General features: G+C 32.7%; 1 protein-coding gene across 2 annotated transcripts in view; it reads right to left on the bottom strand.

Moving 5' to 3' along the window:
• Positions 1 to 26,973, bottom strand: part of LOC136038862 (disintegrin and metalloproteinase domain-containing protein unc-71-like) — a 237,913-nt gene that overhangs the window by 122,923 nt on the left and 88,017 nt on the right. For both annotated transcript variants that reach the window (XM_065722314.1, XM_065722315.1), the window contains exons 8-11: positions 23,285 to 23,404; positions 16,630 to 16,702; positions 11,205 to 11,300; positions 1,210 to 1,306 (exon numbers count right to left, since the gene is read on the bottom strand). In XM_065722314.1, the coding sequence (XP_065578386.1) occupies positions 1,210 to 1,306; positions 11,205 to 11,300; positions 16,630 to 16,702; positions 23,285 to 23,404 (386 nt within the window). The remainder of the gene's footprint in view (positions 1 to 1,209; positions 1,307 to 11,204; positions 11,301 to 16,629; positions 16,703 to 23,284; positions 23,405 to 26,973) is intronic.

The raw sequence follows: 26,973 nt of genomic DNA, 5'->3' as shown, positions 1-26,973 counted from the left end.
AAAAGTTAAAGTCAATGAGAGAGTCTTCAAGTTTTAAGGTTAAAATCATATTTTAAGTGCTAGTATGCTACTATTCTCTTTTTGACTTTTTTGTTTATTTTTTAAGATCATAAATTAAAATACGTAAAATTAAAGTCAAAAGTTAAAATTAAAGTGAAATTCTGCTGGTACGTTACCTTAGCCTTTGTGATCTTTCTTTTATTTCTCAAATTCTTTAAGTTAAAGTCTGAAATAGAAAGTCAAAACTTAAAGTCAACTGGTTTAAGTTGTAGTAAGTTGACTAATTAAGCTTGAAATTGATAAAATATTATGAAGCATATGCGTATTATGGGGTTATGAAATTACCATTGTTACTAAGATAGGAATTTGGGAATTAATCGTAAAAGAGCCACAGACCCTTGGAAAACCTGGATATATGCGGCCATTGGAAAGAAATTGGGAAATCGAACATACTTTCTTATGCACGAGTTTAGCCCGGAGAGCATGGTTAAGCCTATCCTATATAACTGATTTCTAATTATAACAAAGAAATCTTACCACTTATTAGACATTTGACCTCAGGGTCTTTGCTAAACATTGTACTTATGATTGCTTAGAAGTAGTGTAAGTTTCCTTAATTCTCTTATAGTTTATCGTTATAACTTTGTGTTCTTTTATCATGTGGGACAATAGTCCTAGTACTGAATTTATATATAATCAAACCTTGCACCGTTGTTGAGTCAAATAAAATTAATCAATATTTATACTGAACTTCTCTATATTAATATGTATACTTCTCATATGCTCAGTAGGAACGGCTAGTATAACGAGTCAAGTCAACCCTAAGTGGAAACACTAACCTAGTATTAGTTAACCTATAGACCTTAACCCCTTACCACCTCTGGTAGCCATATAATATCTATATTACCACATCTGGAGAATATAACAATACACACTTTATTGCACAAGTCTTAAGACAAAACTCGTGATCTTAGGCGCTGGCATGTTACCTTACTCTTTATATTATTCCTTTATGTTTTTTTTATTCTTGAGGTCTTAAAGCCAAATCCAAAGTAACAGTCGAAGTCCTCAGGGCTTGAAATAAAAATAATGTTTTTAGGTAGTGGTAGTTTACCTCATTCTTTGAATTATTGTTTTTTATGAGTTAAAAAGTTCTGCCAACCATGCTTGTTGTGTTTAAAAAATACAAAGCAAATAGAAAACAGTCACCTGGAGGAAGGTAAAGAAAAGTATTGTTTCCAGGTTTTGAACAATCGTGTCCTTCCCATTTCGGCTCACAAAAACAAGTATTTACGCTTGAACAAACCTACAAAGAAAGACGAAATTATTTTTTTGAAAGCCTTGTCAAACACAAAGAGACTGCTGACTTGAAGACAGATAACATCCTAATTATTTCTTGTAAGAACTCTGACAGTAAAATTTGAACAAAAAAATAATTGAAAGCTGATTTAAAGAGAGAGGAAACGAGCGGAAAAGAGAGAATTAACGAGAATAAAAATATAGATACGGGAACAGCATCGAGACAGAAATCTAACGAATAAATCGTTTTTGGATGATAAAATTTATCTAAAATTTACATATAGGCCATCTACTATAGAATCATCAACACAAAAATAACTCGAGGCTATGTAATGTAACCCAAAAATATGAAAATTAGTTATATATGTGCTGCTGCACAAAACAAATCGTCATGTTTAGCATGCTCATCATGTTTAACATAAACAAAGCGATCCAATAAAAGATTTTCTTAGAAATAATGATAATCTTAATACTAAGAAATCATTATACCCGTCTAATACTCATAGTTTCTACTGTAGGATTTAGAATAAAAAAAAAAAATTGGGGCTCTGAAAAAAATTCTTATTAGAAATTACGAACACCAAAAACAAGAAAAACAATAGGGAATTTTTTTTAAGACAGTGGGAAACAAATTAGAATGAATATTTCGGCCCTTTGTCCAAGGGCCATCCTCACCAATACAAATAAGAAAAACAACTTACAAGAGGATAAAATTAATAAAACTAAAATGAACAGTTTTTCAAAACAGTCCCAGCATCCTTACCTCAGCGAAGTTCAACCAGGACCAATAAATAAATTGTGATGAAACGAGTCAATTCATTGAAATGAAAGAAAATGATTAAAAAACACGTTTTTAAAGCCAGCCTAGTTTATTTCCCTGCTGATCTCATAGGTCTATTTGTGACAGGTTCTGTGTTAATATCTATTTGTTTTTAGTTAGTTTTTGTTAAAATCTATTGTTAATATCTATTAACATAGTTTTGTTTAGTTTTTATATAACTGAACAACTCAATAACATGATAGGTTTTTGTTAATATCTATTGCTAATATCTATTGGTTTTTTCTGGTAAACATCTTTACCAGAATTTAAGAGAATTTATGATTTTCATATTATTGTAAATACAACATACAGATTATTTTGTGTGCATACTTTTTTAAGATTTCTAGTGATTTTTGGGATATATGGGAGGATAAAGATAAGACTCCAGTTACTCGCCAAAGAGGTGTCTATCAAATACCATGCGACTGTGGCAAACTCTATGTAGGGGGAACCCACCAGAATTTCGAGAAACGCCTACAACAACATAAAGATGATATCACCAAAGCTCTGATTTCTAATATTACTTCTGTTTCTTTTGATTCTGCTTTAAGCAGCCATGTTTTTGAAAATCCTAGCCACAAAACACTTTTTGAAGAATCCGCCATTATAAGCAATGATCTAGGCATAAAGCAAGTAGTTTGAGAAGCAATTGAAATCAGACTTAAGATTAATAATAATAGTTCCTTAAATAGGGATTTAGGAGAATATTCACTGAATGCTCTATGCATAAATTTAATTAAACATGACCTTAATAAAAATTACAAAAAACCAATAGATATTAACACAGAACCTGTCGCAAATAGACCTATGAGATCAGCAGCGAAATAAGCTAGGCTGGTATTAAAAATCGTATTTTTAAATCATTTTCTTTCATTTCAATGAATTGCCTCGTTTCATCACAATTTATTTATCAGTCCTGGTTGAACTTTGCTGAGGTAAGGATGCTGGGACTGTTTTGAAAAACTGTTCACTTTAGTTTTATTGATTTTATCCTCTTGTAAGTTGTTTTTCTTATTTGTATTATCTGAGAACAGTCCTTGGACATAGGACCGAAATATTCATTCTAATTTGTTTCCCACTGTCTTAAAAAAATTCCTTATTGTTCTTCTTGTTTTTGGTGTTTGTGATGGAAAGGCAGTGTAGTCTTCGTTGTTATTTATATCAGAAATTAAGAGAATTTGACTTGAGCAGTGTCAAATGAATAATTGTTTTAACGTGTTAATCGTGTAGAATAAAAAAAAAACTTAAGTCAGGAAAGCTGCTTTTGGCTATTAAACATTTTAATACCTAAATATCAAAAGTTTCCTATACTGTCGACTGCAAAATCTCCAACTAAAAAGTAACTCGGAAAAATAGTTAAAGTGTTAGTATTGTTTTTTTTATCTAAAGCCTAAATTTTAATCACTTGTAAACAAGTTTAAAGTTTTTTTTTTAATTGTTGAGAAATCAAGATTACTTGGTTTCGATGTTTTTTCATTTGTACGCACTCTTTTTATGTATATATTTTGTGTTTTGTGTTTACAAAAAACAGCATAAAAAATGTACAAGAATAGAATTCTTTGTTAAAAATTGTACTTGCTTTAATAATCAAGTATCTCTGAAAAGATTTAGCATGAAAAGATATGAAATTGTGCAAAGAGCAAAAAACTGGTAATTGCAAAAATATTCGTATATATTTTAACAGGGGATTACAACAATTAAAAAACCTTAAAAAGAAAAGCAAAAGTTCGCGATCCTACTATAAAAGTTTGCTTTAGTAGATATCGTTGGTAGAAATAGTTATCAAATATATCTTATATATTTATAACGAATTTATAACGAATTATAACGAATTATTTATAACGAATAGTTATCAAATATAGATTTAGTTATTAAATATCTTTTATAATCAAAAATCAATATATGAATCAAAATAATCAGCTTATTATGCTGATTCCAAATATATAAGACTCATGAAATTTTGTGTTACTTATCAGAAGTTAAGAGCCTGAGAAAATTTGCCTGATTTTTTAAATAGGGGAGAAACACCCCCTAAAATTAATGAAACGTCAACGAAAACCAGATTAAGCGCAAGAGAGAACCCTTCTCTAGATGTTTTCAGCTACAAATAACTATTGGAAGATCAAATACTTATGTCTTTCGGTGTAAAACGACCCCCATTAGTCCGCCGGGTTATAAAATTCGTCCATTGTTTATGTATAAAATTTGTTATTGGTGAGTATACAGACATTTTTTTTTTTGCGGAGGGGATGGGTTGTGCTTTGAGTGGATTTATAGTGTGAGAATTCTTCTTAGAAGAGAAATATATGGGAGGGGGGGGCGAATATTGCAGGGGAAAATGTTGCACTGGGGGATTTGACTGAATTACTATTCAAAATTCTTTTTAACTGTCTGACATTTTCCATGTGGAGGTGTTTCCAGAAATTATCCAGGTTTTTTCCGCGTCTTTTCATTTCCGGGAAATAATTTCTAAGAAAGAGGGCATTTCTGGACTGATCGAGAAACTGACTAGAGATTAAAGTCTTATTTAAATGACAGAATACTAAGGAGAATTTTTCAGGCTGAATCGTCCGCAAGCAATTTTACAGGGAGGGGAGATTCTCAGCGATGATGGAACTATCTGGAGAGAACTTAAAAAGGGGAGAGTGCGCTTTACATTGGATGAAATCTACACGGAGGAGTTTTCTGTGAGGGTGAGGTGTATATTTCATAGAGGGCGTACCATATTTACTGGCGTTATTTGAAAAACGAACAGAAATGGTTCTGTGTATGAAGGGTTGCCCTTCTTCAATATCAAACACGAAAAACAAGAAGAACAATAGGGATCTTTTTTAAGACAGTGGGAAACAAATTAGAATAAATATTTCGACCCTATACCCAAGGGCTTAGCAATACAAATAAGAAAACAGAACTTACAAGAGGATAAAATTAATAAAACTAAAATGAACAGTTTTTCAAAACAGTCCCAGCATCCTTACCTCAGCGAAGTTCAACCAGGACTCTAAACATTGAAGTCTCTTTACATAAAAGTCTAACGGTTTGTCTCAATTTTTTATGAGCGTCTACTGAAAAACGGAGGCTGTTCAATTAGAATAGGAAGATTTTTAAAAGTGATAACATCTTTAATGTAAAAAGCAAGATATTAAGGATAGGACAACCCCTCATATACAGAATAAATCTACCAAAATTAACATGCAAATTTTTGTTTTAATTTTTCATGTACAGTGGGCCAAATTCGAGCCTTCATTAGTTGAAAAACGTTCAGAAAGTGAATTTAAATAAACGAGGTTTTTAACTGAAAGTAAAGACTGACATTAAAACTTAAAATGAACAGAAATTATTCTGTTTATCAAAGGGACTGCCCCTCCTGAACGCTTCGCTCTTTACACTGAAGTATTTATTGTTTAAAAAGTAGAGTTGTGACAAAAATGATACTTCAGCCTAAAGAACGAGGCATTGAGGAGGGGAGAGCCCCTTTCATTATATAATAATTTCTGTTCGTTTTAAGCTTTGGTGTCGTTTCTTAGCTTCAGTTAAAAAAACTCGCTTTTTATTTAATATGAAACTATATCGAATTATAATAAGAATGTAACAAAATAAATGTATTGAAAGACTAAAAAGTCACACACGAAAACATTCCGATAGCAAAATATTCACACTGACCAAAAAACACTGAAAATTAACATATACAAAATACAGGAAAAAAAATCATGCAAATTTAACCAAAATTTGATGAAATTGTTAAATTGGACCATTTTATCAACTTACCAAAATGACTCAGTTTGGCAATAAAAATGCCCAAGGGGACTGAATAGTTTTGTGATATTGATATTAAAACGGATAGAAGATCCTCATTAACATGGTCGAATGTGCTCAACTTTATGTTTGAAAGCTGTTAAAACCTTGACAAAATACACCATCTATTTTTATCAATTGATTTACAAAAAGGACATGAATGCTCTACTTTTAGACAAGATATCTTTTTGATCCGTAAAACTTTTTCAAAAAAAAAAAGGTAGAAAATCTACATAATTTACAGAAAATATACCCATGAATAGTGGCTTTGATAAAATATAATGTAATTGTTCAAAATTCATTGTTTCTATTACATGCAACAATTATGATGATAGAGCATGGCATAGTAGAATACAGAAAGACAGGCAATGCTTATTTAAGCTGCTCCTTAATTTTTTCTTCTATTTCCTCACTGGGACAAAATTTTATAAAAAAATAACTGAATATTTTTGTTCGAATTGTTCAAAGTATTAGGACAAAGATACTTTTTTTCGCTTTTAGTTAAGATTCGAGCGTTTCCAGAAGTAATGAGAATTTTCAAACCAACTCCATAAGAAAATAAGCCCTTCAATGAAAATGAAGCATATTCTAAAGGCTCAAAACAATCAGAAACTATCCTATATATGAGAAGGATGCTACCCCCCCCCCCATGATACAACTGTTTCCATTAAAAACTAACAATATAATAATAAAAATAATGAAAAAGAGCTTTATGGTTCAGTTTTCACAATTCAGTGTTCTGTTTGAGCTACTTCTGTTAAAATCTTTCTTTTACGCGCTGAGGATGTTTGATGCACGCGAAGTATTCTCGGGTTTAACTATTTTTTTTCTGCCCAGTGGCCACAGACCCGTTGTCTCCTGAAAATTTTTTTGTTTGTTTTTCCATATTTGGCTAATTCAGATTTATATCTTTTAATAATAATATATCATCAAGCAGAAGTGAATTTAGCCCGGAGCTTGGGTGAATTAAATAAAAAAAAAGTTTTTTTCAACTGAAATTAGGGAGCAACATTAAAACTTAAAACGAACAGAAATTACTGCGCGTATGAGGGGGATGCTCATCCTCAAAACCTGGCTCTACGCTAGTTTTTTTAGTACTTTAAAAAAGAGCTTCTTATTGTTCTAGTTAAACTAACAGGAGTCGTTCTTAAAGAATTGTGACATAATTCAAACTTTGGAGCAAAGACTGAGGTGGTTTGGAGGAGTAACCCCCTTCACATACGTAATAATTTCTGTTCGTTTTAAGTTTTAATGCGACTCCTTGCTTTCAATTGAAAAAAAAACTTCGTTTACCTTAATTTAATTTCTGATGGTTTTTCAAATAATACCAGGAGATCTGGTTACACCTCTACGAAAAAATCCCTCCTCCCCACGGATTTAATTTCTGTATAATTCAATCTTAGTGAAAATTTACCCTGGACAATTATCTTTTATATCTCCACACGTGAAGTTGGGTCGGCAAAGAGAAAGCAATACATAAGAAGACTTTCGTATAGGAATTCTGGCAAAGTCCTCCAGTGTAAAAGTTCCCCTGAAAAATTCACGCCCTGAAAACATACCTTGCCGTGGAAAATTATTCCCGTAGAAAATCCTATCAGCGGAAAATTTACCCCCACCCACCCGAAAACTGTATGTATACTTCCTAAAAACAAATGTTAAACGTAAACAATGGGTAATTTTTTTAACTTTATGGGTAAATTTTGACCTTTCTCCGAATACTTTGAGGGTCATTATATCTCCAAAATTAAAGTTATTAGGCCTTTCAAATATGCTGAACAAAATGGCTATCTCAAAATTTTAATCGAATGATTTTGATGGAAAAGGGGCATGGGAGGAGGCCTTGTTGCCTTCCAGTCTTTTTTTTTCACTTTAAGAAAGCGCTTAAACTTTAGTTTCCGTCACATTGAGCCCTTTCCTGATATTCTAGGACTACTGGGTCGACATGAACACTCCTGAGAAAAAAAAAACAACAAACAAACACGTACCCGTGATATTTCTTCTTGCAAAAATATAGAAATCCAAATTTTTCTAAATAGGAGCTTGAAACCTCTATAGTAGGGCTCTCTAATAAGCTTAATCTGATGGTGTGATTTTCATTCAGATTCCATGACTTTTAAGACAACGCACCTTTCCCCTCCGTGCTACACAGGCTTCCATGACTTTTAGGGGGTATATCCTCTATTTTTGAAAATCAGGCAAATTTTCTTATGCTCGTAGCCTTTCGTTCGTGGTAACGAACTGTAGTAAGGAGCGATCCGGCTCAATAGTAACCAAAACTCTAAAAAAGGGAATTTTGATACCAATAGCTACATCAAAAGAATTGCATTTTAATGCTAAGTTTAAATGTATAAGATTCATCAAGTTTAGTCTTACCAATCAAAAGTTACAAGCCTGAGAAAATTTGCCTTATTTTAGAAAATAGGGGGAAACATCCCCTAAAAGTCATAGAATCTTAACGGAGAACCCTAATGTAAAAGTTTCAAACTCCTATCTATAAAAACGTGGAATTTTGTTTTTTACCAGAAGGCAGATCACGAATGCGTGTTTATTTGTTTTTTTTTTTTTAATATTTTTTTTTCCAGGGGTGATCGTATCGACCCAGTGTTCCTAGAATGTTGCGAGAGGGCTCATTCTAACAGAAATGAAAAGTTCTAGTGTCCTTTTTAAGTGACCAAAAAATTGGAGGACACCTAGGCCCCCTCCCCCGCTATTTATTTTCCCAGAGTCAACGGATCAAAATTCTAAGATAGCCATTTTATTCAGCGTAGTCAAAAAACCTTATAACTATGTCTTTGGGGACGACTTACTCCCCCACAGTCCCCGTGGGAGGAGCTACAAGTTACAAACTTTGACCAGTGCTTACATATAGTAATGGTTATTGGGAATTGTACAGACGTTTTCAGGGGGATTTTTTGGTTGAGAGGAGGGTTTCACAAGACAGGGATATGTTGGGGTAGTTTTCCATCGAGGAATATGTCATGGGGGAAGAAAATTTCCATGAAGGAAGCGCAGGATTTTCTAGCACTATTAAAAAAACAATGAAAAAATAAATATGAAAAAGGTTTTTCAACTGGAAGTAATGAGCAGCATTAAAACTTAAAACGAACAGAAATTATTACGCATATGAGGGGGTCACCTCCTCCTAATACCTAGCTCTTTACGCTAAAGTATTTTAATAGTTTCAACTATTTATTCTACGGCTTTTGTGATTCAGGGGTCATTCTTAATGAATTGGGACAAAATTTAAGCTTTAGTGTAAAGAGTGAAGTACTGACGAGGGGGTGAACCCCTCATATATACAATAAAAACATGAGAATACAAAAGTTCGTTACGTAAGCTAATTTATAAGTTACGAATATCTTTTGCTAATAAAAACATTAAAAGTTCAACAATTTAACAAGTTCAACTTTTAAAACATTAAAAGTAAAAAATTTAAAAGTTCTAGTTGCCTTTTTAAGTAACCAAAAAATCGGAGGGCAAGTAGGCTTCCTTCCCCGCTTCCTTTTTTCTCAAAATCATTCGATCAAAAGTATGAGAAAGCCATTTAGCCAAAAAAAATAAATATGCAAATTTCCTTTTAATTATTCCTCTGCGGAGAGCCAAAGTCAAAACATTCATTAATTCAAAAACGTTCAGAAATTAAATAATAAAAAAAACAAGTTTTTTAACTGAAAGTAAGGAGCGACATTAAAACTTAAAACGAACAGAAATTACTTCGTATATGAAAGGGGCTGCTTCCTCATCAACGCCCCGCTCTTTACTCTAAAGTTTTTTACTGTTTTAAAAAGAATAGTTGAGAGAAATAGTCAAACTTTAGCGTAAAGAGCGGGGCGTTGATGAGGAAGCAGCCCCTTTCATATACGAAGTAATTTCTGTTCGTTTTAAGTTTTAATGTCGCTCCTTACTTTCAGTTAAAAAACTTATTTCTTTTTATTTAATAACAGGTAAGACTAAACTTATATATTTGAAACCAACATAATAAGCCGATTCTTTTGATATATCTATTGGTATCAAAATTCCTTTTTTTTAGAGTTGGGGTTACTATTTAGCTGTGTCGCTCCTTATTACAAAAACAACGACAGGTGATGATTTTTTATTTTCTTTTATGTCAACCTTTTTTTTAAAATTTTTGCTTGTGCCACATGAATAGGATATTTGAGCAATAGTTATGAATCTGATTTATATCAGTATATTTTACGTGTTTCTAGTAGGCCATAAATCCTGTTATAGAGTACGAAACACATGGAAGAGAGAGCTCCGGACTCTCGAAGGTCATCACTCACCACTGTTGAAGATTAGGCCGTAGATAGTTTCCAATTGCATTATGACATACTGTGGGTTTATTTCAGACAGTAAGCAGTAATATATTTGTTCACTACGACAGTTACTGAAAGCTGACATTCATCAAGTAATTAAGGGGTTTATTAGGTTAACAACAGCTTAGTCTATACAAGTTTCAATTGTTTACATTTTCTTCCCTTTTCAGATTTTTCTTCTTTCAATAGGTTGAATAAATCTTGTCGTATTAGTCCTATTTGTGTCTTGGTACAAACGATTCTGATTCTTTCATCGAATTATAACCATAACTTTTAAATATCTTCATCCTTGCTTTAGAACAGAATAGAATTAATATTATTGTTTTTTTTGGGTGGAGTCTATATATATATATATATATATATATATATATATATATATATATATATATATATATATATATATATATCATGAAAAGAGAAATCACCAATGCAACAGCACAAACACACGTCTTTTCGCCTTTTGTAGAAGACCTTCCTTTGTTCGTTTAAAGGTGTGTACTATTGTTTCCTTCGTCTATAGCACCCTACCTGCCAGCTTCATACCGGCTTGAGAAGTTAGCTTAGGCTATTCAAAACAGAGATCAAAATCACCCACCACTCTCCAGCTCTAGCGAAAAGTGGAACTAGATCCTCAGAACCAATATTAGCAAAAAAAACTTCTTTAGCCACCACAGATTGTTCCACAGAAAATTTCTCTTTACATTACAGTCGGCACTTCATAAGCCCACGGAGGTAGCCCCTGGACTTGGTTTTGGAAGCCATTACTATTTTTACTCCATCCAATCTTGGCAGCATATCCCACATGACGCAATAATCCTCCTGCCTTTTGAACAAAATTCAGTAGTTTTTTTTTTTTTGATGAAATAAAGCATATTTCAAAGACTCATAACAGTTAGAAACTATCCTACATATCCAGGTGCTCTTTCCCACTGAGTAGAGATAATTTGCAGAATCGGTTCAGGCTATGTACTTACCCCATTGCCAGAACATTCCAGAGCGACATTGTTGGTAGGGCACTTTCCTCTATCAATATGGGGGTAGATGCTTGTACATGTCCGGTTCATACATATCTGCAAATGAATTCTGTGATTTTAAGGATGTTGATATTGCTATTTTTTTAGTATTTATTTTTCACCGATACTATGCAATAGTATAATACGAAGAGTAAGACGCAGAAAAAACACATAAAAATACAAATAGAAATAGAAATACCTTTAGAGTGACACATAAAAAATAATCAAAACAAGAAAGAAAAAAAGGATAAAAAGGGGAAAAAAACATAAAAGTAAGAAAAAGAGAAAAAAGAGGAATTCAAAACAGAAAGAACCAAATCAGCTAGAAGTGCAGAAAAATACGGACTCAAGCTTTGTTTCAGGTCTTTCTTTACAGTAATTCAAGATAAAAGTTTGACAAGTCAAAGTTTGACTCTTTCTCTCAAATCTACTTTTTAAAAGAGTGAAAAAATTTAGCGTAAAGAAAAAGGCGTTGAGGAGGAAACAGCCCCTTTCATACTCGAAGTAATTTCTGTTCATTCTAAGTTTTAATGTTGCTCCTTACTTTCAGTTAAAAAAACCTATTTTTTTATTTAATTTCTGAACGTTTTTGAATCCATATATGTTTTGATTTTGGCTCTCCGCAAATGAAAACTTAAAATGAAATTTCCCTATTTTTTTTGGCTAATTGGTTTTTTCTTAGTTTTAATCGAACAATTTTGAGAAAAAGGAGTGGGGGATGAGGCTAAGTTTCCCTTCAATCTTTTGATTACTTTAAAAGGCAACCAGAACTTTTAATTTCTTACGACCGCTTTTACTAATAAAAAACATACATAACTTCCAAATTAACTTTCGTAATGAACTTCCATATTTGTATATTTTTATTACATATATGAAGGCATTTGCCCCCTCTTTAATACCTTACTGTTTACACTAAAGCTTAAATTTTGTCCCAATTATTTAAGAATGACCCCTTAATCACAAAGGCCGTAGAAGAAATAGTTGAATTACTAAAAATACTTTACCGTAAAGAGCAGGTATTTAAGAGGAGATGAACCACATATATGCGTAATAATATCCGTCCGTTTTGTTTTAGTGCTGTTCCTTACTTTCGGTTGGAAAAACATTTTCATATTTATCTTTTCATTGTTTTTTGTTTAAATATTATTAGAAAATCCTGCACTCCCTTTTAGGAAATTCTCTCCTCCCATGACAAATTCCTCCATGGAAAGATCTTTCCACGTAATTCCCTCCCCTCACATCCCTCCTTATCCAAGAAAAACATTCCCCTGAAAACGTCTGTACGCTTCCCAATAACCATTACTATATATAAACACTGGTCAAAGTCTGTATCTCGTAGCCCTTCCCCCAGGGACTGTGAGGAAGTAGGTCATCCATAAAGACATAGTTACTAGGTTTTTCGACTATGTTGAACAAAATGGCTATCGCAGAAATTTGACCCGTTGACTTTAGGAAAAAAATGAGCGTGGGAGGGGGTCTAGGTGTACTCCAATTTTTTTGGTCATAACTTTTAATTTCCATTAGAATGAGCCCTCTCGCAACATTCTAGGACCACTGGGTCGATACAATCACACATGGAGAAAAAAACAAATAAACACGTACCCGTGATCGGTCTTCTTGCAAAAAAAATATGAAATTCCACATTTTTGTAGATAGGAGCTTGAAAATTCTACAGTCGGGTTCTCTGATACGCTGAATGCGATGGTGTGATTTTCGTTAAGATTCAATGACGTTTAGTGGGTGTTACCCCCTATTTTCCAAAATACGGCAAATTTTCTCAGGCCCGTAACTTTTGATAAGTAAGACTAAATTTGATAAAACCTATATATTTTAAATCAGAATAAAATTTTGATTCTTTTGATGCATCTATTAGTATCAAAATCCCATTTTTAAAGTTTCGTTTACTATTGAGCCGGATCGCTCCTTACTACAGTTCGCTACCACGAACTTTTTGAAAGAATAAACGTTCAAATGGAGATAGGTCCATTTATTTTGATAGTGAAAACAAGTACAAAAAGTCTAGATATTTGAATCGTGTATGAAGCGATCGTTATGAGTAGAAATACTAAAGTATTAAGATTAGAATTAACATATTTACAGAAAACAAAATGATTGACTTTCATTGATTAGATTTTTCTGAGAAAGTTCAATAACTATCTCATAAAACTCTCTCATTTAGACAGTTGGTGGTAACAAACTGTAAAATAGAAGCAGGCCGGCTTAATAGTAACCGAAACTCTAAAAACGGAATTCTGATACCAATAGAAGTATCAAAAGAATCGGATTTTTATGCTGATATGCTGATATATATATATATATATATATATATATATATATATATATATATATATATATATATATATATATATATATATATATATTAATTCATTCTAATACTAATTCATTAAATCGTATTTCATTGTCAATTTCCTTGATGCTTTAATAAATCAGAATATATTTAACGATATGGAATTCGTTTCTCATAGATTGAAACTAGTATTTCACTGACATTCGAGGTCATGTTTTACCTTACTACACTTGCTCGATTACACCTTTTTAACCTATATATTTCCAAGGCTTATAGCAGGACCACGAGGATCAAATGCCTTCTACTCTTTAAGAATTTGATATTTACTTGATGATTCGGAATTTGCCTCTCAGAGGGTAAAATTCAAGTGATTTGTCGGATTTTTAGGACGTAATACTTGTTGCTATAATTAGGGCCCGGAGTAGGCATTGGGGCCAAAATCTCCTCTAATACCCGATTTGGTTTGTCTCGCCCTGTGGTTCAAAAAGATTGTATACGTTCAGAATTACATAGACCTGTATATAGTTTGTAGGCATATAACTGTTTTACCTCATGGCTGGGAGGATAAAGTCAAAACTCCCAGAGATTTTTTTTTAAGGAGGATAGGAATTCAAGGATTTAAAAATTTCTTCTTAGGGGGGGGGGCTGTAAATTTTTTGGTCCTCTCAAATTAACCATATTCTACGTTTTTTCTTGTTTGCGACTTTCGTCTAACAGGTTCTTTAGTAAGTTCTTTTATTGTCACTTATTAACCCCCCCCCCATCTTTCACAATATAGCAGGCCTATTTCTTATCTTATTTTTTTTCAGTATTTAATATTTTAGTATTAAAGTATTTAATTTATTCATCATATTGGTATAACAGAGAACATTTTTTAGCTTTTACTCATCGTGAGTTTGACTATAACTCCAAGTATTCGTGGCTTACACTCTATTTCTTAAATTGTGTTTACATTTCACAACAGTTTGGTGATAATCTTGATAAAATAATCCTTTAATATTTCCCTTACCCTTTGTCGCAACTGAAAAACTCATACACGAGGCAAATATTGCAAGCTCTGAGATAGATTATTTATATTGAACTTCCTCGTTCATCACATTGAAAAAAATTGATAGTCAGTTTTAGAAACACGAGTCAATTATATGAAGATAATTAATCTTAAGATGTTGCAATGAATTTGAAAAAAAAAATATCATCAACCAATCAATCAATATATTTATTTAAATTAAATAGAGAAAATATTACAGAGCCTTAGACCCCCACAAAGGCCCTTTGGCCTGTGAGAGTGGGAGACTAAATATTGCATTAACACGCAATATTTAATTAAATATTAATAATTTAAAATATTTAATGCAATGTTTTCATATTGTAAATAACTGTAATATTGATTTTCAAAATTTATTTACTGGTACATTAATAATCTTTAAAAAGATCAGTAAACTAAAATAATGTTTTAAACAGAGGATGGTTTTGATGGTAAAAGAAAATACAAGCAAAACTCAGCAATGCATGTTTGGTAAGCATAACTGAGTCCAGTAAACTTAATCAGTTTACAGCTGAACAACTCAAAGAGTATACTCAAGGTGTAGTATCAAAGAGTATGGGTAACGTATACAAGTGGAAATGGCCCTGTTTTCAAAAATACACACACCCTCCAGCGTTTGGCACCTTTTGGTGTCAAACGCACCAAAAGAATCTGAAAGCGTTTTGTGGAACATTAATTCAAACTTAGTGTAATTAGCATAAATGATAGTGATAAATATCTTATATGAGTTTCTGAAAAGACACGATAACGAGGATTGCTAAAGTGTCAAGAAACACTAAACGTTAAATGGCTTAATTAACATTAAAACGTTAAATGGCGTTGGTGTTTCGTTTTTCTTTGGACTGCATTAAACGAATATTAAAAGTTTCCTGGTGCCTCAAAAGGTTTCACAGGCTTGACTCCTACTGAAAGCATTTTTCTAAGAATTCCTCATTTTATATGGTACTTTTTTCATATATTTTGTCATTGATTCCTTATTAGCTTTAGCTTTATGAAAGCTTGGCTTTTTTAAGAAAAAATTTGAATCTGGACAAAAAAGAATTCTTATCAAAAGTATTTTCAAAGATTAATATTGACAATACTACCACTGAGATTTTTTCAATGGCAAAACTTTTACTAAAAAAAAGGCAAAAAACTTCACCAAGTTAAAGATCTCGTGTGTCATATCTCAGTTGGAAGAAGGGGTTGTCAGATTTTATACAACCTTTCATAGAGATTAATTTTATATCGTCTATTCAACAATTTGAGAAAGTTTCACGACATTTAAGTAGAACTTATTAGAGAAATTGGGAGTTTTGGCGATCCAAGAAAACAAAAAGATCACATCCTCGAGTGAGGTTGTAAGGGGGAATTAGAAACGATTTAAAGGGTGTGGTTATCTCATGGGAGGAAGAGCAGAGTGAAGTTCTGAAGAGAGTGTGGTAGACCAGGAGTGTGCTTTATTGGACTTAGGCAACTTAGTGATGCCACAAGTTTAAGTATAGGCAATGATAGGCCTTCTCATTTCCCGACTTAGCTTCTAACCTTTATATAAATCCAGTCACTATGATAAGCATATTATATACTTTGGTAACTATGAAACGGACATTTTTAAGCATTTAAATGATAACTATGTAAAAAATACTATTATAAAAGATAAAGACTTTTATCTTTTTGATTTAGTCCGTAGGATGTGTCTTTGAACTTTTCTGCCTAGTTATAACTGCACCATGGCTGCACGCAGTTCAAGCCTCCATGGGATACCAGGAGAGACTTTTTAGGGAAGTATAGGGTGACACGTAAAAAGAGAATTAAAATAAAGTCCCATCCTTGTTACTTATTTGCGTATCTACTCTACATATCCTTGGAAATAAAAGATGTTCTCGGGACCAATGTTAGACAGGGGCTGTAAACAGCGAACTGGTATTACCCTGGCAGCGCCCTGATGCGCAAGGGATGAGAAATCCCATCTCGTTACTATAGCTTTTATTCCTCTGGCAAAATGGGTCGTCACCGAGCTCACAAAACAGGTTGTTATTAACAAAATGGCTTACCAGATGATCTCCGCACTTCGTCCCATCCTTGACAAGTCCGAGGTCGGGATGGTCTGACTTTAGTAGTGTGACCCTGAAAAAAAAACCTCGTTAAATCGTTGTATAAGTGTAAATCAATATATTAAGGTCTTTCTTTTTATTTCTAATACAACCTTTAGAACTTATTCAAAATAATAATTTTTCTGAAAGTCTCCAAGAAAATACTTTAAGCATTCACTTATTCTCATCGCTCCCTCTCGATGGCTTGCTCCTGCTTCGGAAAGTCTTAGAGCATATAGACTCTTTCCATAAATTGTTAATGAGCCAGTTTTCAATGAGATTTCTAATCCTTGGTACATTACATAGACTTAAACTGAACGATATATTCCACAATTTGAATAGTCGATTTCGATTAAAGAAAGAGTTAACACAATATATTACCTACCTAAGATGACATGCTTAGATAACCTCCTTAGAAATTACTCCGTATATAAAATGGGTTATCCCCTCCTCAACGCCTCGCTCTTTACGCTGAAGTTTTTAATTGTTTTAAAAAGTAGAACTGTTTCAAAGAGTCAAACTTTAGCGTAAAGAGCGAGGGATTGCAGAGAGACAACCCATTTCATATACGAAGTAACTTCTGTTCGTTTTAAGTTTAAAAAAAACTTTTTTTTTTATTTGATTTCTGAACGTTTTTGAAATAATGCATGTTGGATTTTGGCTCTCTGCACATAAATTATTAAAATGAAATTTGCATATTAATTCTTTTTTTTTGGCTAAATGGCTTTCTCTTAGTTTTGATCAGACGATTTTGAGAAATAAATGGTGGGGAAGGAGGTCTAGTTGCCCTCCAATTTTTCGGTTACTTAAAAAGGCAACTAGAACTTTGAATTTTTAACGAACGTTTTTATTAGTAAAAATATACATAACTTAAGAATTAGCTTACGTCACAAATTTTTATATTTTTATATTTTTATTCTGTATATGAGGGGATTTGTCCCCTCGTCAATACCTCACGCTTTACGCTAAATCTTTAGTTTTGTCCCAATTCTTTAAGAATAAACAGTAGAATAAGCCGTAGAATAAACAGTTGAAATTACTAAAAATACTTTAGCATAAAGAGCGAGGTATTTATCTCCTCCTAAATACCTCGCTCTTTATGCTAAAGTATTTTTAGAACCCCTCATATGCGTAATAATCTCTGTTCGTTTTAAGTTTTAATGCTACTCCCTACTTTCAATTGAAAAAAACTGTTTCATGTTTATTCTTTCATTGTTTTTTTATAGTAATGCTAGAAAATCCCGCGCCCTTTTCATTGAATTTCTCTTTCCCCATGACATATTCCTCCAAGGAAATATCCTCCCACATAGCCGCCCTCCCCTCAACCCCACCTCCCAAACCAAAATATCCCCCTGAAAACGTCTGTACACTTCCCAATAAACACTACTGTATGTAAACACTTGTCAAAATTTGTAACTTGCAGCCCCACCCCCAGGGACAGTGGGGGAATAAGTCATCCCCAAAGACATAGTTATTGTGGTTTTTGTCTATGCGGAACAAAATGGCTATCTCAAAATTTTTATCCGTTGACTTTGGGAAAAAATGAGCGTGGGAGAGGGCCTAGGCGCCCTCCAATTTTTTTGGTAACTTAAAAAGGGCACTAGAACTTTTCAATTCCGCTAGAATGAGCCCTCTTGCGACATTCTAGGACCACTTGGTTGATACAATGACCCCTGGGGAAAAGAAATAAAAAACAAATAAAAAAAACAAATAAACACGCACCCGTGATCTATCTTCTGGCAAAAAATACGAAATTCCACATTTTCGTAGATTGTAGCTTGAAATTTTTGTTATAGGGTTCTCTTATACGCTGAATGCGATGGTGTGATTTTTGTGAAGATTCTATGACTTTTATGGGGTGTTTATCCCTATTTTCCAAAATAAGGCAAATTTTCTCAGGCTCTTAACTTTTGACGAAAAAGACTAAATTTGATGAAACTTATATATTTGAAATCAACATGAAAATACAATCCTTTTGATGTATCTTTTAGCATCAAAATTCCGTTTTTTAGAGTTTCGTTTAATATTGAGCCGGGTCGCTCCTTACTACAGTTCGTTACCACGAACTGTTTGATAGGTTAATAAAAAGTCTTTAAAAATATGTGTACTGCCTAAGTAATGATGTACTATCGTACTAGCAAATTTAAGTATTAAACCTGTGCTAGAGAGTTAAAGTCAAATTCAAATATTGTTGTAAACTTCTAAAATTAGACAACATAAAAGAAAAGAAAACCAGCAAAGTGGCGATATGAATATTGAATTAAAAAAAGTTTTTTTAAATGAAAGTAAAGAGCAACATTAAAACTTGAAATGAACAGAAATTATTCCATATCTGAGAGGGAGTACCTCTTTTTCAACCTTCACTCGTTATACTACAGTTTCTTAATAGACTACTTAATAAAAGGTTTTTACTTCAATTGAACGGCCCATGTGTTTTGGGAGTTGTTTTTAAAGGATTTGACCAAAAATTCAAACTTTATCGTAAAAGTGTAGATTGAGGAGGACGAAGGTCTTCTCATTTATGGAATAATTTATGTTGATTTTACGTTTTAATGTTGCTGTTTACTTTCAGTCGAAAAATTGTTAACTCTTTATACTTTTTTATTTGATTCTGATCATTTTTCAGATTATGCCCGAAAATTCACCTCCCTATCCATGAAAAATTTTCCCCAGGACATCCTTGCCCTAGGAAAAGCTCCCCTCTAGAATATTTACCTCTGTTTAAATCCTCCGGACAATTCTCCCCGAACCATTCCTCGAACAATTCTCCCCGAACCCTCCTCGCTAAAAACTCCCCCAGACACTTCCCCTTAAAAATTCTCCTTACTTTAATTTGATTTTTCTCTTAAATTTCTGATCATTTTTCGAATCAATCACACATATTTTCTTGCAAAAATAATTCAAAGATTAAATAAACAACAAAAATATTTTGAACTGAAATTAAGGAGTATTATAAGATTTAAACTTGAGACGAACAGGAATTATCCCGGATAATATGGGGGCTGTGCCTTCGCTCTTAACACTAAAGTTTGAATTTTTTCACAATTTTGTAAGAAAGACTGCTCAAACACAAGGGCCATTGAATTTTAATAGGAAATATTTTTTAAGGAGCTAGGGCAACCTCCCTCACACACGAGTAAGATTTGTTCATTTTAAGTTTTAATGTTGCTGCTTAGTTTCAGTTGAAAATACATTTTTTTTTCAAAGGATAGAGTTGTTTCACAATTTCAAATGAAAAAAGAAAGTTATTTTTAAGATATTGCTTTCATTTTATTGTTCTCAAGGTGAATAAATTTTACGATCAAACTCTTATTCAGAGCACAGCTGTATTAAACGAACGTCAAGCCAAAAATTGTTCTATTTGCTACACCGGTCTTTTCTAATTAATCAATTATTTAATTTTCAAAGTCAAAATATACCAACATCTAAGCGCAAAAGTATGATTAGGAACGAAAGTGACACAATGGAAAACTGAAGCTTAAGAATATTATTAAATATGTTCTAAAGTAAAAAAAGGGAAGAAAAGGAAGACCAAATCTGGAGGTAGTAAATTAGAAATGTATAAATTTTTTGAAGCACTCCAAAACGTTCAAAAGCCAATACAATAATGACTTTTTATTTTTCAAATTCTTTCTGAGTTATTTTCTGATTATATGAGATTCCCATTGTTTGTTTTTGTTAGTTTTTAAATGATGAAAACTATTTAATGAATCATATCTCCCCTTATTTTAAAGCAAATATAACCCAACACTTGATTATTGCCTCAAACAAAAAAAAATGTCGACACTTTCGAACGTAATAATAAAAAAAAAGAAACCAGTGGAGACATAAGTTTTCTTTTATATGAAAGTAGAGAGCCACATTACGACTTAAAACAATGCAAAATTATTCCGTATATAAGTGGGGCTGCATTTAAGAATAGTTATTGCTCCAAGTTCTTGTTCCTGTTTTTCTCTCTTAAATTTTCATGAGCAGTATTTTGTTATAACTAAGGACAAAAAATCCAACTTTAGCATAAACAACAAGGAGGGAGTGAAGAATGGATTTTCATTTTAAGATAAAATGCAGCTTTCTATTTCCAAGTGAAAGAATTATTTTTGTTGTAATTTAATTTATTCTAGTTTTTAATAATGTTCCTTGGGCTACCCTAAGCTTAAGAAGGGCTACAGCCACTTCAGACTCATAACTTTGAATCACAATTCAACTTTTTCACATCAATTCTTTGGGAAAAAAGTTCATTTAGTGTATTTAATTTTCAAAATGAATGAACAAAAACTATCCAAATTTAGTATCGTCTCCACAATACAAAGGAATCTTTTGTCCATTTCAGTATTAAGTTCAATTTCCTTTTTATTGAGCCTTCTCTCAATATTCTAGGAGAAGAAAAGAAATAGATATCCGTGATCATCCTTCTCAAAAAAAAAGAAAAAAAATTCACACTGTTGTAGATATGGACTTAAAACCTTTAAAATAGTTTTCTCATATCCTATATTTGATGGTGTTACTTAATCCCCTACACTTATGGGAGTATTTCTCGCTTTTCCTAAAAATAAGCAAAGTTTTATTAGACCTGTAACTTTTTGTGGGTAACTTTTAACTTAATTAGATTTACAAATTAGAATCACCTTAATGAGTCGGTTCTTTTAATGTGTATATTGTTATCAAAACTCCAACTCCCTTTTTAGAGTTTTCATTACTATCAACGCATATCTTCTTAGTTACAGTTTGTAACCGCATAGTGTTAAACAAATTAAAATAAACATAAAACCAAATATTTCCCTTTAAGGGTTGATAAAACAGAGTCCGGTTAAAACTTTCCAGCAACCCCTTTGTAGAAATTCCTAGACACTGCTTATGACATACCCCCTCCTTTTCACACTTTGTGCTGGCAAGCATGGTACTGTAAAATTTTATCAAAAAAAGAGATTTTTCCGACAGAAAAAGTGGAGCTATTTACCCGCAGTACCCATATTCATTCTTAGTTCAAATGCAGCGACAGTAGAGGTGATCTTCAACTCCCACCCCCTTCTGTAATTGTCGGAATCTTCACAGGGAGCTTGAAAATTTGGGCTTAAAAATGAACTTTTTGAGGGATAACGCGCACAGACACACAACTACAAATAATAATAAATAATTTATTTATAACCCACAAAGTACATTAAACTGTGGAGTAAACACACAAAAAAAAGAAAAAACAAGACAAAAAACCCACCTCCGTAACAGCTGATAGGAAATTATACATCGCTATTCATAAGTTATCAAACATCAAGTAAATAAGCTTAGTTATTTAAACTTTAAAAAATGTATATATTAACCATTGTTTTATGGACTAATTGATTCTTTAGGAATCGTTAAACATTTATGCCTTTTAAAAGGGGAGGCTAAATATAAAATTTTTGATAATTTAAAGTCGATTGGCTGTTTCAGAAGTTCAAATCAAATGGAAAATTAGTTTTCTTTGGGGCAAAATTCTAGTTTTGTGCTGCAACATGGCATAAAACGCTCCTTTGTTGTGGCACAATCGTTTTGCCTACGTAAAAGAGCACAAAAACTGTAATTTCCGTTCAAACAATTCTTCTATCGATTTTTTAGGTCTATTAGTTCGATATGATAGCCTTGAACAAAACAACTTCATCACGATCACTTGCCTTTTAGGAGGTGTTTTCCTCTTTTTACAAAAATCTCTAAAATTTTCTCCGGTTCGTAGCTTTTGATGGGTATTTAAAATTGATGGGTTTTATTTGGTCGTGCTCACCATAAGAAGCTGATTCTTTTGCTGATTTTATTGTTATAAAAGTGCTTTATTTTAGGGTTTTAGTTTTTACTCCTTACTTGTACCTCATTACCATTAAGTGTCGAAAAGAATCATTATACATACAACTCTGAACGAATACTTTTGGCTCAAATGTTCATTACGACAAAAAAAAAAAAAAAAAAAAAAAAAAAAAAAAAAAAAAAAAAAAAAAAAAAAAAAAAAACAGTAGAGAGACTAATTATTTTAAATAATTATTTAAAAACGAAATTCAGCAGACATTTAACTTGAATAAAAAACTAATTTAAAGTTTAGTTCACTAACTATTTAATTTAACTTTATCACGGTTATTAGTTTAAAATTAAGTTTATGAATAAAAATCAATTAAATAAAGTTGAAAACAATTGATTAAACAATTAAGTAATTTCTACATTAAACAGACTAAAACTAAGATACCAACTAAGGCTATAAAAATATTTACATGGTGGAAGAAACATGAAGACTAGAAGAAAACAGTGAAAAAATCTGTTTCATTTAACTTTATCAAGTTTGTTAGTTTCAAGTTAAGTTTGTGAATAAAAATTAATTAAATGAAGTTGAAAACAACAAAAAAATTAAGTAATTTCTACATTAAACAGACTAAAACTAAGATACAGACTAAGGCTATAAAAATACTTACATGTTGAAAGAAACATGAAGGCTGAAAGAAAGCAGTGAAACAAACCGAAGAAAATAGTGAAAAATGAAGACTAATATTATGGGAAGGATAATATGACCATATATACTAAGGTAATTTTGTCGTTAGGATGGCGCTGCAAGTCAGGCTGTAAGCAGATTAACTCAAAAGGAAGTAAAAGTTCTTACTTGCATTCTTTTTCTGTACCCCCCATAGCAAGCATTGTCCTTGAATATAATTTCTCCATGCCTTGAATAATTGGACTTGAAGAACCAAGTTCACACTGTAGGGATCCACATTTAACATTCCTGAAAATAAAACATTTTTCTGATCAATACTCAGCACAACGGAGTAAAATAATGATTGTGTGTTTTAATCAAAATTATCTAACGATCCCCAAATTTGAGGCCGTAGTTAAATTAGGCTAGATTGGGAGAAGGGAGGGCATTAGTCCGATAGGGTGATACATAATTTAAATTTTATCCACTTGCGGCAACTAAAAATACCTTAATTAGATTCTTTAAAATTTGAGCAAAAAAAAACAACAGAGAATGATAAAACAGATAGTTTCAGCGTTTTTTGCTGATTAAATCATGCATATAAATAAATAAAACTGCTGAATATATTACCAGAAGGGCATACAGATTTTATTCCTTAGGGGATATACAATAGAAGATTTTCCACAAGGAGTGGAGGTAAGCAGAGGACCAAAGATCACTTTAGGTGGTCCTCCTATTGTAAGTATTAAAAATCATTGCATGACCCCAACTCAAATATGGTGAGAGTTGTGTACTTATTTTTGTATCCTGTTAAACAGTTGGCAGGAGAAAGGGCTACTACCCACTCAATATCGCAATACTGTTTTTTCGCATCGTACAATGACTTTAGCACCAAATTCTCTGGATTGAAGTAGCAGGTAACAGTTCACAACCCATTCGCCGTGCTTAATCATTGGCAGTAACAGTTAATAAAAGGGGTATTACGAAGCTTTTTTCAATGATAGGACAAGTTAATGTCTCAATCATCATGTTGATCATGCAGGAAAACAATCGTAACTGTACATTAGTTTTGGTAATAAAATGCTTTTTTTTATTCATTTATCTTTGCTTTACAGCCAGAGGTAAAAATAACATTCCTTTAACTACTACCACCACTTCTACTACTACTATGTTTAGGCAAAGGTATTTTTAGTCACTCGAAATCGGTGTAGGCAATTGGTAGAAATTTAAATTGTATTATCCTTAGGTTAAACGTCAAGATTGGCATTATTGTCTTTATTATTCTGTCTCTTTTTATCAATAATGAGCTTGATATACTTTATTATAATTTATTGATTTATTTTTATTAAATTTGGGTAATCAATTTTAGAATACAGGCTTTGAACTCAGAATGATAAAGGAATTCAATTGTCCAAATGAATTCAGGGTGCTAACACCTCTTTTACACCGGATTTATTTGACACCTGTTCTATGGCAGATTCAGTCTTTCAATATTAATTTAGCTGGATAAAGATAGACATAGTGGTGAATTCAACAGTCTGCCTGTTGGTAGCTGTTTATGAGATCCTGCTGGAGATATAGCTCCTAGCCGTGGCTTATCTAAAGGCAAGGATTACAGCACATTGCTTCACGCAGATAAATAAAAGAGCCAATTAAAGTAGGCATATCTGTTATATTTATTGAATCTAAAATGGTCCAAAATAAGTATAAGCATGATGAGCGGTTTTTTGGATGGGTCAAGATCTTCTGGTGTGTCGTCGGATGGTATTACCTAGAACTCCGTGGCTGGTATCTTGTCAAAAGTTTTAGCAACAGTTAAAAAATAATGCCAAAATCCTTGCTGACCTTGCTATGAGTATGAATGGAATGGAGCATCGGATTTCTGAGCATGAAACCGTGACTCAGAACTCTGTTAAGGATGTAGCCATCTTAAAGCCACAGATGGTTAGATTGCTATCGGTTACAGATGAATTAAAACTTCAAATGCATGTTTTGAGTGATGAATATGTGAATTTAAAGGCGCAATTGGGCAAGCGCTTATGAAAGTTTAAAGTGAGGAGACCAATAAGAATATGCTAATTTAAAATGTTTCAGCCAAGGATTGTAGTGATGCAAAAACCTTATTTGAAGATAGCGTTTCACAAGGACTTGAAATGAGTGAATCCTGAATGCTCAGTGATGGAAGTTAACTCGGTAACATTTTTTTGAAAGTTGAGGTAAAACTAAGGGGTTTGAGCGAGGAATCTTAATGAATGCGCGGAAACTTCGTGATAAACAGTGGCGAATCAGTCAAACATTTATCTAACTGATGATGTTCCACTATGTGTGCGAGAAACTCGTAAAAAGTTGTTTGCATTTTGAGATAAATTGCGCACATTTGGAATACAAGGCCTTGAAGCATGGGTCACAAAATCTGTCCCACCCAATTTACGTGTTAAACGTCACCAACACGTACGCCGGATAAATACTTCCTTGATGAGATAACTAAGCTAAGAAAGCTGCTGACATTAGGACGTAGCTACGTTGGAGCTCAGGGTTATATGGCAACTGGACAGTAAAAATTATTTTTTGTTGAAGTGAACTGAGGGATAAAAATTTATTGTGTGTTTTTTTTTAATTTAACTGTAATTGATTAGCGATATGATGTAGATCTGGTGTAACCCTTCTGAATGGGCTGTGAATGGGTGGCTGTGTTATCCATGAAACTTGGGAATTTGGATATAATGAATAGTTGTGGGATTATAAAAATTTTTTTTTCGTTCTTGAGATTGTACTATTTAGGAGTGCACTCGGGTTATCAAGACATTTGTGTGGCAAAAATGGTTATAAATATTAGGGAAAAAATTGAATTACTTGAGAGAAACCGTGTGGATTTCTATGCTATGTTAGATGTTGTGTTAAGAGGAGGGTTTGATGATGAGTGTAATGTGGAGAGGATTGAGGCATCGAAGTACATGTTTGCCAGTCAGTTGATGTTTGGTCAAAGCACAAAATGTAAAAGTGAGTTGATTATATTTCATTTTAATTGTAGGGAGCCAAGAACCTCACTTATTTGATTGGGTGCTTACGTGAGGCAGGACCTGGATGTTAAGGTAAGGGAGAATTTGTCTGTTTATTGTGAAATGGTGTTTGAGAGCATGGTACTGAAAACAAGGTTGATGCAGTCTAGTATTTATTTAGTTAATTTATATAGACCCCCATCCTCTCATCTTTCCCGGTTTTTAGAATTGTTGGAGGAGCAATTAGAAAAATTACCAGTTTCAATTTATCCATTTGTGATTATAGGGGACTTTAATATTGATTTAAATAAGGATGGTGTAGATTCTCGTCTATTTTTGTGATAGTATGTTGAATCATAGTTTGTTCTCATGTATTAATATTTGTATGAGGATAGCTGCAACTAGTGCGACGCTAATATTTTTATGAAGCAGAATTTTAGGATCCATACCCCGCGTGTACTTGAAAATGATGTGTCAAATCAGTGTGCCATTATGGTTTAATGCCAGCTGAAGCGATTCCATAAACGCTAGAAAGTATTTTGACCAGAAGTCATTGTCCAAATTTAAATCTGAATTAGAAAAAGCCGACTGGATCTCTCTTGATGAGTGTGGTTTCCTGCCGAGAAAATGGACCAGTGGCATAGGAGAATGGTTTCAAGTCTTGAAGAAACTTGTGCAAAGGCAGCTCATGCTTAAGAAAAAGAAAGATACTCCAAGTAAACCATGGATGACTCAAGGCCTGTAAATGAATTACTCAAGGATGACTCAAGGCATGTAAGGCAAACCATGGATGACTCAAGGCCTGTGAATCCTGTAAATAAAAGACATCATCTTTGTATGATAAGTGTTTTGATTGATTGTGATATTGACCATGAAATC

This window comes from Artemia franciscana, chromosome 18, assembly GCF_032884065.1.
Source record: "Artemia franciscana chromosome 18, ASM3288406v1, whole genome shotgun sequence".
In the NCBI taxonomy this organism is placed as follows: Eukaryota; Metazoa; Arthropoda; class Branchiopoda; order Anostraca; family Artemiidae; genus Artemia; species Artemia franciscana.
The sequence above is the reverse complement of the archived record's forward strand: the minus strand, read 5'-3'. Positions and strand labels throughout refer to the sequence as shown.